The 13,000-nt window shown below is 50.2% G+C and overlaps 1 protein-coding gene and 1 long non-coding RNA gene across 5 annotated transcripts in view; one reads left to right on the forward strand and one right to left on the reverse strand.

The window, feature by feature from the left end:
* Positions 1-13,000, forward strand: part of ACLY (ATP citrate lyase) — a 42,591-nt gene that overhangs the window by 24,988 nt on the left and 4,603 nt on the right. For all 4 annotated transcript variants that reach the window (XM_004282797.4, XM_033410811.2, XM_049702466.1 and 1 more), the window contains 7 exons: positions 813-1,009; positions 3,483-3,564; positions 4,476-4,586; positions 8,401-8,528; positions 9,126-9,219; positions 11,242-11,396; positions 12,746-12,896. In XM_004282797.4, coding sequence (XP_004282845.1) covers positions 813-1,009; positions 3,483-3,564; positions 4,476-4,586; positions 8,401-8,528; positions 9,126-9,219; positions 11,242-11,396; positions 12,746-12,896 — 918 coding nt within the window. The remainder of the gene's footprint in view (positions 1-812; positions 1,010-3,482; positions 3,565-4,475; positions 4,587-8,400; positions 8,529-9,125; positions 9,220-11,241; positions 11,397-12,745; positions 12,897-13,000) is intronic.
* LOC125962175 (uncharacterized) lies at positions 713-3,037 on the reverse strand. Its single transcript, XR_007473675.1, has 2 exons — positions 2,841-3,037; positions 713-1,121 (listed from the first exon to the last, which is right to left on the reverse strand). It is a non-coding gene; the product is annotated as an uncharacterized LOC125962175 (long non-coding RNA).

Below are 13,000 nucleotides of genomic sequence, written 5' to 3' on the forward strand. Positions count from 1 at the left end.
CAACTGTAAACCAAAGAAAAATCTACCTAGGGACCTTACTTTTGACCCAAAGGCCTTTACATAAGAAAAAATGGCCCCGTGAATGTTTTTTTGTTTTTGTTGTTTGTTTTTATTTAGTTGTTGCCTTAAAAATTTGGCTGAAGCTAAGAATTTTTTTTAACATCTTTATTGGAGTATACTTGCTTTACAATGGTGTGTTTCTGCTGTATCACAAAGTGAATCAGCTGTACGTATACATATATCCCCATATCCCCTCCCTCTTGCATCTCCCTCCCACCCTCCCTATCCCACCCCTCTAGGTGGTCACAGAACACCGAGCTGATCTCCCTGTGCTATGCGGCTGCTTCCCACTAGCTGTCTGTTTTACGTTTAGTAGTGTATATATGTCCATGCCAATCTCTCACTTCGTCCCAGCTTACCCTTCCCCCTCCCCATGTCCTCAAGCGTAAGCTTTTTGAGCTAAGCAAGGGACCTTTCATCTTGGAGACAGAGGGTGATCTTGAGCAGAGGTGCACACTTGCATCAGACACTTTTACTGGGTGCTGTTGCCCTTTTGGAGCAGAAGAGGCGACCTGACCCTGAGTGTACACCTCCAAATCTGCAGTCGTAAGCCACGTTTTACCAATAAGGCTCCCTTTTTTCTGTGTGATGTCTCTTGATGGGGAGAAGAGAGTCTTCCTCAGCAGGAACCCCGACATGCAGGTGCTGGCCAGGGTGGGCTGGGCGGGTAATCCCGGGCTCTGTGACCACCCCCCGAGCTCTATGGTCAATCAGCCCACCCTCCTCCCTGACCGCGGTTTCCGCCCCTGCAGGTTGGTGGCATCAAGCCCGGGTGCTTTAAGATCGGGAACACGGGTGGGATGCTGGACAACATCCTGGCCTCCAAGCTGTACCGCCCCGGCAGCGTGGCCTATGTCTCGCGTTCGGGCGGCATGTCCAACGAGCTCAACAATATCATCTCTCGGACCACGGATGGCGTCTACGAGGGCGTGGCCATCGGCGGGGACAGGTGATCAGCTGAGGGACAGGGCGCTAGGTCCTCTATCTCTGCTCGCCGCCCGCCGCTGAGCTCCATGCACACAGGGATGTTGCTTAAGTCCATAAAGTGGGGCATCTCTTCTCTGTCTCAGGACCAACATGAGCATAAGATCAGAAAATACAGAGAAAAACACAGGAAGGTGTTTTAAAAGGTGTTTGGGCTTTGGGGGTAATTCCCTTTGTTGTCTGAGCTGTGGCCGGAGGGTGGCAGCAGAGTGCACTGCTTAGCAGGGCTCATTCTGAAATCAGACCCTGGGGGTTCAAATCCCAGTTTCCCTGTTTGCGGGGGGGGGGGGGGGGGGGGGGGTTGCGGCGGGGGGGGGGCAATCCTGGGCAGGTTTCCAACCCTCCCTAGACCTCCATCAGCCTTACGTAGCAAATGGGTAAGGTCATAATCTCTACCTCCTGGGGTTGTTGGAGGATTAAATGAGACTAACACAGGGCCTGTGCTTAGTTAGTACTCAGTGCTAGTTGTAGTTAATAAAAGTGAAAGGAAACACTGTTCCTTTACTCACTACCGTACTCATACTTCTGGCCACAAATGTGGCCAGATTTTCCCACACCAAGCAGTTCTCTGATTCTCTGCAGATAGCAACTGGAGGTCCTACAATTCAGTTCAATTCTGACACTCTACTTCGAGATGGCATCATAGCGTCAGGTCCCACAGATTCAGGGCTCAGTCCCACAGGAGTGCCCCCAACTTCATATGTCAGTCACAAGTCCAGCCCTCTGGTACTTCTGACCACCGGCTATAAATCAGAGGCTCCCATGACCCCCTCCTCGAGTTCGATAATTTGCTAGAAGGGCTCACAGAACTCAGGAAAAGTTTGCTCACTAGCTTACCGGCTTATTACAAAAGGATGCAACTCAGGAACAACCAGATGGAAGAGGTGCATAGGGCAAGGCATGTTGGGTGCGAGGAGCTTCCCTGCCTTCTCTGGTGAACACACTGCAGGAGCCCTCCAAGAGTTGCCTCATGAGAAGAAAAGACACTCCTGTCACCCCCATGACTAAGGAAATTACAAAGTTTTTAGGAGGGCTGTGTCAGGAACCGGTGTCAAAGACCAAATATCAGAACAGACGATGCTCCTAGCTCCCCTGGTCACTCAGGAGATGACAAGGGTTTTCAGAGCTCCGTGTCAGTAACTGGGAGCAGAGACATACATACTTCTTATTATTTCACAGATAGTGTCCTCATTATTTTTGTTAGTAGGAACAGTAATCAGTAGGTCATCAATTGAGTAATGTCTTCGAGCAATGCCTGGTACTTATTACCATAATAAATGTTAGCCATCACTGTTTACTGTTATTACTGCTGTCACTACTGCAACTGTTTGGCTCAGAAAGCAAAAGCTGTTGGGAGAGTGAGTCACCTTGTCAAGGCTTTCTGGCTCCGCCAAGTCATTTCAAATGGAACAACTGTGTGAGAAGGGAGAGGTCTTCAGGGAGGTGGCCTTGGGACCCTAGTCCCCAGGTGCTCCCTGACGAAAGGCTCTGGGTCAGACGAGTCTGGGCAGTGCTGCCAGTTATACTGTCCTCTTGGGATTTAAATGCCCCTGAGCATATCAGAAGCACTCGAAGATCTACAAGGACCTTGTAGATCTGAAGCTTACTTGGCCTTAAACAACTCTTTTGCAAACTCATGTGACAGTAGAAAATTTAAGAAAAAATTTTGGTTTATACATAGACCTTCTAGCAATCGCCTAGGATATAGCTTGGTACATTGTATTAATTATCTTTTGCTTTGTATTAAAAAACGTCACCCCAAAACAAAGTGGCTACAAACAACAATAAACGTGTACCCTCATGGTTCTTGTGCGTTAGGCTTCAGGGCTCAGTTGGGCGGTTCTGGCAGGTGGCTCTCTGTTGAGGCGGTCAGATGTGGCACGCTGGAGGTGACCCATCCACGTGGCCGGCAGGTGGTTCTTCTCTGTGGGCTTCTGCACAGGCTGCTGAGAGTCCTCAAGACTCGGCGGCTGGCTTCCCCTAGAGCGAGCGATTCAGGGGAGAGCGCTGGACAGAAGCAATTTTTTTATGACCCCGCCTTGGAAGTCAATGTTACAGAATGACTTCCTCCATATTTTGTTCCTTAGAAGCTAATCATTAAACTCGACCCAAATTCAGGAGGAGAGGCATAAGTTTCCACACTTTTCAAAGAACTTGTGGACATATTTTAAACTCACCCCACATGTGCTCTCGAGGCATCTCTTACTGCCGTATGAACTTCTCTGGGCTCACTAATTCCTCTTCCTTCCCTTCCCTTGTGCCCCATTTACTACCTCCCCCTCCCCCGTTATTCCTAAGGCATCTCTGGACCCTCACTGGGCATCCACACCCACAAAAAACCCCACAGTGTTCTTAGTACAGGTGTGCTTCCCACACCGGTACACACACCTCACCTCACCGAGTCTCCTGCTCATGAATATCCTCCCTGCTCTCACCAGGTACCCTGGCTCAACGTTCATGGATCATGTGTTACGTTACCAGGACACTCCAGGAGTCAAAATGATTGTGGTTCTTGGAGAGGTGAGTTATTTTTAAAAAATGGTTTTATAGCGGAGATGGACACAACACTGTAAATCAGCTATACTTCAATTAAAAAAGAAAAGGTTACTTGATTATTAAAGTAGAAAAAATTTTTTTTCTGATTATAAAAGTAACGATGATTTTAGTTTTTAAAAAATTCACGGGCTTTCCTGGTGGCGCAGTGGTTGAGAGTCTGCCTGCCGATGCAGGGGACACGGGTTCGTGCCCCGGTCCGGAAAGATCCCACATGCCGCGGAGCAGCTGGGCCCGTGAGCCATGGCCGCTGAGCCTGCGCGTCCGGAGCCTGTGCTCTGCCACGGGAGAGACCACAACAGTGAGAGGCCCGCGTACTAAAAAAAAAAAAAAAAAAATTCACGCATTTTGGTTATATATAACTGAAAGTGGCAGTCCCTGGTAATCCTGCTCCCTAGACACCGGGGCTTAGAGGCTGCCACTGTTAACACTGCCATGTTTGTTCCTAGGAGAGAAGTTCTTGCCTCTCAGTGGCACAAGATATTTTAGTGCCAGCAGAGGAGAAGCTTTCACTGGCTGGCCCCAGTCTGTCCCTGGTGGGCAGTGGGTAGCTGGGGTCAAAGAGCCTCTCTTACTTGTGCCCCTGATCAGGTCTGGTCCTAAATTATCTCATACCCTTGGATCAGGAAAGGGGAGTTCCGGGGACTCTCCGAGGATACCCACTGCCCTTTAAACATTCTTCCTTGCATCTAATCTCAATCTTCCAGGCCAAAGCCCATGTCCCCTCATTTTCTAGCCAAGTTCTAACTCGGGACACCTGATGACCCTGGCCCCTACCTGATGTGGGACAGATTTCCTGCTGCATTGCTGCTCTAGGTGCAACTCAGAATGGGTTCCACTGACTTGGGGGCTTTTTCTTGTTCCCTGTTCTCTGGCAGATAGGAGGCACGGAGGAATATAAGATCTGCCGGGGCATCAAGGAGGGCCGCATCACCAAGCCCGTGGTCTGCTGGTGCATCGGGACCTGTGCCACCATGTTCTCCTCCGAGGTATAGCCATGACAGATCCCTGCTGGGCAGGGAGGCCGAGAGGGGGGGCGTCTGCGGGGAGCCGTGTGGTCGTCTTATGAAGCAGCTGGTTCCTTCGATCAACGTTTATTACCTGCTTGGTTCCTACAAGGTCCAGCTGGGGCCCTGCTCTCTAGAAGCTAAAATCCAGTTGGAAGAGACAAACTCGTAGCCAGATTAAGGCCAGAACAAGGCTCTGAGTCCCTTCTCAGAGTAGGAGCAATTTACTGCCTGGAGGAGTTGAGGTGGCTTCCTGGAGAAGACGAACTGCTCCTTAAGGAATAAGGAGGAGTTTGCTGAGCGAGAGGGAGGCCTGGGAGGGAGAGGACACACCCTAGGCTCAGAGCTGGGGAGGGCGGTGGTGGGAAGTTCTGCACGGGGAGAAGCTGTAGAAGAAAACCTCTGTATGTGTTACCGTGACCGGATGCCTGTGACAGTGCCTGTGGGCAGAAGTAAGTACAGCCTGTAGTGGACGTTAGATAGAAAAGCTCTGAGCTGTCGGACTCCTGCGGGGTGGGATCGGCCAGACCTCAGCCCCTGTAGTCCAGCTTAGACAATCCTCTATCTCGAAGATGGCCCACCTGGTGAGGATGAAACCGAGGAAACCACCACCTGTCACCCATCAGTTCATCAGTGGCTGAGCAGGCTCTGAGTGTAAGGCCTTGACCTCTGCTCTGTGTATATGAAATAAAACTTGGCCATCACGGATTCCTGCAGCAATGATAATCCCTACGCTTAAACCCTCAATTCTTCGAGTTAGCCTGTCACCCTATCCTTTCCCCCGGATTGCTTGCCTTTCCCCTTCAGAGTCCTGCCCACCTCCAAGTGGCAGTATTTTGTCCGGTTGTAAAATGCACCTCTCTTTTGAACCAGCAGTTCCATTCCTGCAAATTTACTCTGTGGGTCTGCGTGCAAAAATATTTCAAGGTATGTGTACAAGGATGCTCACTGCAGTGTTGCGATGGCAAGAAAAGGAAACACCCTAAACGCTGGTCGGGAGGGGACTGTGTCCTCACGGCACGGCCACGTAATTGGAAACCAGGCAGGAGAAGAGTGAGGTGGATTTTGAGATGTCGACATAGAGTTCAGGTTATGTTGACTCTAAGAAGGGGCAGGGTGCGATAAATGCTTATCATAGGATTCATCTGGTGTAACTATGAACTGTGTACGTGTGTGTATCTGTTTTCTAAGTAAGTGAAACGGGAGGGAGCAGGTCACGGAATCCTGCCCATCGTCCAGGGCTGAGCTCCACTCTCACAGGCTTGAGAATCAGCTCTTGGTGGATCTGTGTGACTGGGGCAAGTCGTTTAGCCTCTCCGTACCTCAGTTTCCTGAGCTGTAAAAAGGGGATGATTCGGGATTGTTGCCTGACTTACATAAGAAGGTAACTGTAAAGGTCTGCCACATACAGGTCTTAGCAAATACTCATTTCCATTCTTCAACACACCTGTTCCATGAAGCGCTTCCTGATTCTCTTCACAGCTGCTCTCCCCTCCACCACAACAGCCAAAAATAATTCCTCCCTTCCCTCCAGGGTTTCTCTTCACCAGCTCTGCTGTATACGAGCCCCGCACCGCCCCACTCCCATTATGCCGGGGGCACCTCCTAGAGGGCAGGGACCCTGCTCTTCTGTTTCTGGCCAGGTGCTCATCACCGCCCCGTGGGTAGGGCAGGTCCTCAAGGTGTTCTGCTTTTTGATTCGTTTTTTTAACAACTTTCTTTGTGTAGTTTCAAGGATATACAAATGTAGAATAGTACCTTGACAGGCCAGCTAATAAGTGCTTTTTGATTTCTTGAACAGGTCATATGACTTTGCAGAGCTTTCTGCCCTGTAGAGGAGATGAGATAGGTAACATCCTCAGTTCAGAGCCTCGGGGAAACTGAACTGAGAACTGGGCTATGGGAGTAGAGACAAGGGGACAGTGGTAAGGTGGCATTTTCACACAACACTGGTCCTGTAGCAGTGGTCCCCAAAACAAAAACAAACAACGGGAAGCTTCTGTAAATTATGAACATGCAATATCATCTCTCTCCCTTCTAAAAGCTTTAGTGTTAGCTTTGAGAAATCTGAGTTACACTTGCTTAACTTCCTTGGACACAGTGTTCTGTAAGTTTATGTGAGTACAGACCCTCCTTCCCACCCCATCCACCCATGCAGATTAAATGCTACAAAGAAGGCATTGGGAACCCACTTTGAAGCATGTGTCTTCAAGCCTCGCTAACTGGAGCAGTGGCTCCTAACCTTTTCAACACTTCAGCCCCTTTTGTTATATGTCGTGCTAGAGCACAGCGAGAGGCCACATTGCCTGGTTCAAATGCTACCACGTACTACCTGTGTGACCTTGGGCAAGTGACTCTACCCCTCTGTGCTTCCATTTCCTTGTTGAGAGGAAACAGTCATAGCTACTGAATGATGACATATGTAAAGCTCTTAGAAAAGTGCCTGGACACAGTGTTATTTAAACAGGGAAGGTATGGTTATGATTACCCACCACACCTGCCCTAATCAGGGTTTTATACCACGTTTCATTAGGTTAATTCCTTTTCCTTGTTGCTGAATCAGAGACAACAGGTAACACGTAGCTCTTCTGATTGGTTTTCTCTTCCCTCTCACTCCCCATAACAGTCACCCCTGCATATTCTATTGAGTTTATAGTTTAATCGTAGTTCATGCTCAGGTGCAAGGGGGCAATAGCTAATTGGCTCCCTGTAATTGTTGCTAAGTAGGAATACAGTACAGGCCAAATGGTGCAAAATCTGACTTTTTTTTTTTTTTTTGGTGGTACTCGGGCCTCTCACTGTTGTGGCCTCTCCCGTTGCGGAGCACAGGCTCCGGACACGCAGGTTCAGCGGCCATGGCTCACGGGCCCAGCCGCTCCGCGGCACGTGTGATCCTCCCGGACTGGGGCACAAACCCACGTCCCCTGCATCGGCAGGCGGACTCTCAACCACTGCGCCACCAGGGAAGCCCAAAATCTGACTTTTTAAAAGAAGCTGGAAATTTGTTGTTGTTGTTGTTGTTAATTAATTTATTTACTTGTTTTTGGCTGCGTTGGGTACTCGTTGCTGCACACAGACTTTCTCTAGTTGCGGCGGACGGGGGTTACTCTTCGTGGCGGTGCGCGGGCTTCTCATTGTGGTGGCTTCTCCTGTTGCTGGGCATGGGCACTAGGTGCGCGGGCTTCAGTAGTTGTGGTGCACGGGCTTAGTTGTTCCGTGGCATGTGGGATCTTCCCGGACCAGGGCTCGAACCCGTGTCCCCTGCATTGGCAGGCGGATTCGTAACCACTGCGCCACCAGGGAAGTCCCATTTGTATTTTTAATGATACCTTCTGGTGTTCTGTTTTGCTTAATAAGGGTACATCCTTTATACAAAGTATGCGCAGGACAGTCAGATCATGCCTATAAGCTCAGCTTAGCTAAGGTTGGCAGTTTGTAACTTCTCACAGTTGCTCGAAACTAATGGCTATTCTCTGTCTCCCTACCCCCACCCCAACAAGTGCCCCACGGGAAGCCAGATGAAGGTGTTTGTGGAGTTGGGCACCTGGCTTGGTGTCCTGGGTGTAGTGCACCAGCTGTGTGACCTTGAGTAAGCCCTTGAACTGCTTGCCGCCTCATCTGTGAATGAGAGTCAGCCGTCGTGCCTATTTATTGAGCCTTCTGGAGGCTTGAAGTGATTCACATAGAGCACTGAGTGGGGTCCGGCCTATAATCAGTGCCGATGGTCCCAGGAGCCTTTGTCCTCTCTTTCGGGGGATTCACAGGCCTGGTAAAGCCGTTCTCCTTTGCCTTCCAGGTACAGTTCGGCCACGCTGGAGCTTGTGCCAACCAGGCTTCTGAAACTGCAGTAGCCAAAAACCAGGCTTTGAAGGAGGCTGGAGTGTTTGTGCCCCGGAGCTTCGATGAGCTTGGAGAGATCATCCAGTACGCGGAGCTGGTGGAGCATGCCACCTCCCTATCCCTTTCCCATTCCCTCCCGAGGACAGCACCCTCTCCAAAATATAGGTGTCTGATATTCCTGGACCCTCTCAGGTGTCTAAGGCAGCTCTACGGATGGTGCAAAATCCTTTCTTTTTGGCTTTCATTTTGTTTTGTTTCTAGAAGCAGCAGTTACGTGCCGTTCAGACTGGTGTTAAAAACATTCCGTTTCTGAGCCTACCTAGTTGGCGGGCCATAAATGAGAGAAGGGCATAGAAACATTAGAAAATGTCATCTCAAACCAATTGATAAAAAGCTGCTAGATAAGCTATTGTCTCTTCCCGTTCCTTCCCTCTGGCCTTCCATGGCCTCCAGATTCTCAGCCTTCTTTAAAGCCCCATTCAGAGGCGGTGGGGCAGGCCTTGGCTAGAACCTGTTTTCATTTAGTTCTCGGGAATCCACCTGGTAACTGCTGACAGGAGGGGATACAGAGCTGGGAAACTCTGGGGTAAGAGGGAGGAGCGTTCGTGGGGCAGCTTAAAGAGCCCAGAAGAATAAAATCCACATGGATGTCTTTTCTCCTCCCCTTCCCCTGCCTCCCAGGTCCGTGTACGAGGATCTCGTGGCCAGAGGGGTCATCATACCTGCTCAGGAGGTGCCGCCTCCGACGGTACCCATGGACTACTCTTGGGCCAGGGTAGGTGCCACGTGTGTCCCTGACTGTGTGGGCAAGGTGCACTGGAGCTTGTGAGGTGGCCCCTTTTGACCAGCAGGTGAAACAAATGCAGGGCCCAGGAGGGCAAGGGGCAGCGTGTATCTCCCACAGCTGTGTGGCCTGACCTGTGGATGGGGGCTGGGGGCAGATGATGTCCTCTAGAGCTGTTTGCACCTGCTAAGAGATTTCAGGCTACTTGTCTAAGGCGGGGGCATAGATAAAGAGGGAATTTTCTTATATACAAGAACTCTTAGAAATCAATTTAAAAAAAATAATTTATAAATTATTTACTTATTTTTGGCTGCGTTGGGTTTTCGTTGCTGCACGCGGGCTTTCTCTAATTGCGGCGAGCGGGGGCTACTCTTCGTTGCGGTGCGCGAGCTTCTCATTGCAGTGGCTTCTCTTGTGGAGCACAGGCTCTAGGCGCGCGGGCTTCAGTAGTTGTGGCACACAGACTCAGTAGTTGTGGCTCGCGGGCTCTAGAGCGCAGGCTCAGTAGTTGTGGCTCGCGGGCTCTAGAGCACAGGCTTAGTAGTTGCTCTGCGGCATGTGGGATCTTCCTGGACCAGGGATCGAACCCGTGTCCCCTGCACTGACAGGTGGATTCTTAACCACTGTGCCACCAGGGAAGTCCCTAGAAAATCAATTTTTAAAAGACCAGTACCCATTAGAAAAATGGATAGGAGATGTCCTTTCAACATAAAGAGATGCTCAACTTCACTCTATAAAAAAACCAAAGTAGAAGCTGTGACACCAATTTTGCTCTACAGGTCAGCAAAGAGAAAAAAAAAAAAACAGTTCTCTGATACGTTGTTTGTATGGGTGTGAGGAGGCTGCTACATTCATTCATTGGTGGCGAGAGTGGAATTGACACAGCCTTTGTGAAAGGCGGTTGGGTAATGTCAATCCAATTTAACAGCACTCCTACCTTATGGCCCGGCCGTTCCAAGTCTGGAAAGCTCCTTCAGGGAAATGCTTGCGTACACACACTTGTTCAAGAATATTTTTCTAGTTGATGGTCATCAGTGGAGGAATGGCCAACCTGTAGGATTGTCATACGAGGGGATACTCTACAGTAGTTAAAAGGAATGAACTAGATCTACGTATGTGCTGACATGTGTAGAGCTCAGATTCATTGAGTGACCAGCACATTATAGGACAGTATTTATATTATGATTATGAAAAATGTAGGCACGCAAAACACCGTTGTCTCTTCTCCACGTGTCTATGCGTGTAAATAAAAGTGGAGAAAGAAAGGTCCAGAAAGATGTCCACTAAACTAAGAAACACGAAGGCAGAAAACCAAGATGGGGTGGAGGTCAAAGGCAACATGATTTTAGCTGTTCTAGTGTGGATTTTTTAAAAGGAGGATGTATTCATGTTGCTTCTATTAAAACATAACTTAAAAGCATTTCTTAAGTTCACAAGGGATAATTGAAGAAATGGGCTTGGACAGAGTTAGCTGATGCTACCCCTGTTGTGCCCCGACTCTGGAAACAGAGGATTCAGGAGCTCAGTCCCCTCCCCCAGGGAAAGGACGTGTTGAGGGGATTCCCCATTTTCCCAGCCATGTGCCTCATTGTTTTGCTGGGGGACTGGTAGCTGTGTGTAGAGTATTTTAAAAATTGTCCCTTGGGATTCATTCTTCCATTTCTTAGCCAGGCGACCTGGGGCTGGTTACTCTGTTTGTGAGGTTAAAATGAACCCCTGGATTTCAACAGCTTAGTGAACTGCCTGGGCCCGCAAACGCTTGGTGAAGACCAGCAACAGTGCCCAGGCTGAGCGGGTGCCATGGCGTGACTGCTCCTATTTTCTACGCCCCACATGATCTAATAAAAGGGCTTTTGCGTTTCCTTCTTGGGAGGACTTTGAGAGCCGTTGCTTGGCCGCCAGAATTTGAGACCTGCCTGGGACACTGGTTCTGGGCACAGACAGTGGGGCTGTTGTGGGAAAATCTCTGTGGTCACCACAGCCCTGCTTGCCTCTGCCCCCATCTCTGCTCAGGAGCTGGGCTTGATCCGCAAACCTGCCTCGTTCATGACCAGCATCTGTGATGAGCGAGGCCAGGAGCTCATCTACGCGGGCATGCCCATCACTGAGGTCTTCAAGGAGGAGATGGGCATCGGCGGGGTCCTCGGCCTCCTCTGGTTCCAGAAAAGGTGAGGCGTGGAGGGCAGAAGATGGCAGGGCCCCGTGACTCAGAGTTAATTTTCTTCCCCTGACAAGGGAGTGGGAGTGGGCAGCCTTGGGGACCATGTCCAGGTCCACTCTTTATGGCCACAGATCAATTGAAAGGTCAGAGAAAAGAGATAAAGGCTGGTCCTAGGTCTTCCAAGGACAGAAAGGCCAGCCTTAACCAAGAGAAGTAGAAAGCAATGACCTCATCAGGGATCTTGTATCAGCCCCTTTCCCATGGGAACTTTTAAAGAAACGGGCCAGAGTTGAATGCAGGCCTCTTTGAGAGAAAGGTAGGGGTTAGCAAAGGAGGTCTAGAGGCGTCCAGTAGCTTAAGGAGTGCAGGCCTGCTGGAGTTGCTGAACCGGCACAGTTAAAGTACCTTGTATTGTGTCCTCTGTAAATTTGTGTCTCATCAGCCTGCATGGAGAAAAAAATTGGTTTTCCCTGCAGCTCCCAAGCTTAGCCCTCCCCTGGGACTGACAGTTGGGCAAGGAGGCCGATGAGTACATGTTCACAGAGCCCTGGCTTGGAGTGGCTCTGGGCAGAAAGCCAGGTGGAGGTCTTGGTTTGTGTCCTGCCCTCACCTGAAGAGAGATGGGTCTTGGTCCTGCTTTGGACCCTTCCTGGGAAAAGTTCAAGGGTCGTAACACCCGAGCAGGTTTTACTGTGTGTGCTCTTGCGTCCCCACGGCTCCAGACTTTGGTTTTTGTTTGTTTGTTTGTTTTTTGGGATTTTTTTGGCTGCACCGCTCAGCATGTGGGATCTTGTTTTTGGGGGGTTTTTTTGGCCGCGCCGCACGGCTTGCGGGATCTTAGTTCCCCAACCAGGGATTGAACCCGTGCCCTCGGCAGTGAAAGCATGGAGTCCTAACCACTGGACCGCCAGGGAATTCCCCAGACTTTGTTCTTAATCATCAGCTGGGAGGCTGATCACTGTGCACTGTGAAAGGGACAGGGATCTCACCTCCTCTCTGTCTGGCATGTGGAGAGTAGTAACCACAAAAAAGGTCACATCCTGTCACAGCAACTCAGGCTGAAAACTGCCTAAAGAAGAGATTTCAAACCCTGCTTGCAAATCTCAGTTCTAAAAGCAGTATTTGATCTGGGCGACATCCAGAGCCACTCAGGAATCAGAGGGTGCTGCCTTGGAGTTGTAAGATAGTATTAGGCCTGGACTGGGAGGTCACTGCCTTTCTTGAGTTTGAGTGACTTGTTCAAGGAGACGGGAGACAGGAGGACCGTGGCCTTGTCAGCGTATCTCCTGTTCAGCCTCTTGCCTTTGTTCCAGCTCTCCTGTCCTCTCCCCTTTACTCCTTTACGCCCCCCTCCAGGTTGCCCAAGTACTCCTGCCAGTTCATTGAGATGTGCCTGATGGTGACGGCTGATCACGGGCCAGCCGTCTCTGGGGCTCACAACACCATCATCTGTGCTCGGGCCGGGAAGGACCTGGTTTCCAGCCTCACCTCGGGACTGCTCACCATCGTGAGTACCGCCATCCTGGGAGGTAAACAGCAGGGACACCAGGCTTTAGCATCATGCCGCCTGGCTGCAGGAGGGTCGTAGAGGGAACCGTGGAGTGTGACACC

The sequence above is a fragment of the Orcinus orca genome, chromosome 19 (assembly GCF_937001465.1).
Source record: "Orcinus orca chromosome 19, mOrcOrc1.1, whole genome shotgun sequence".
Lineage (NCBI taxonomy): Eukaryota > Metazoa > Chordata > Mammalia > Artiodactyla > Delphinidae > Orcinus > Orcinus orca.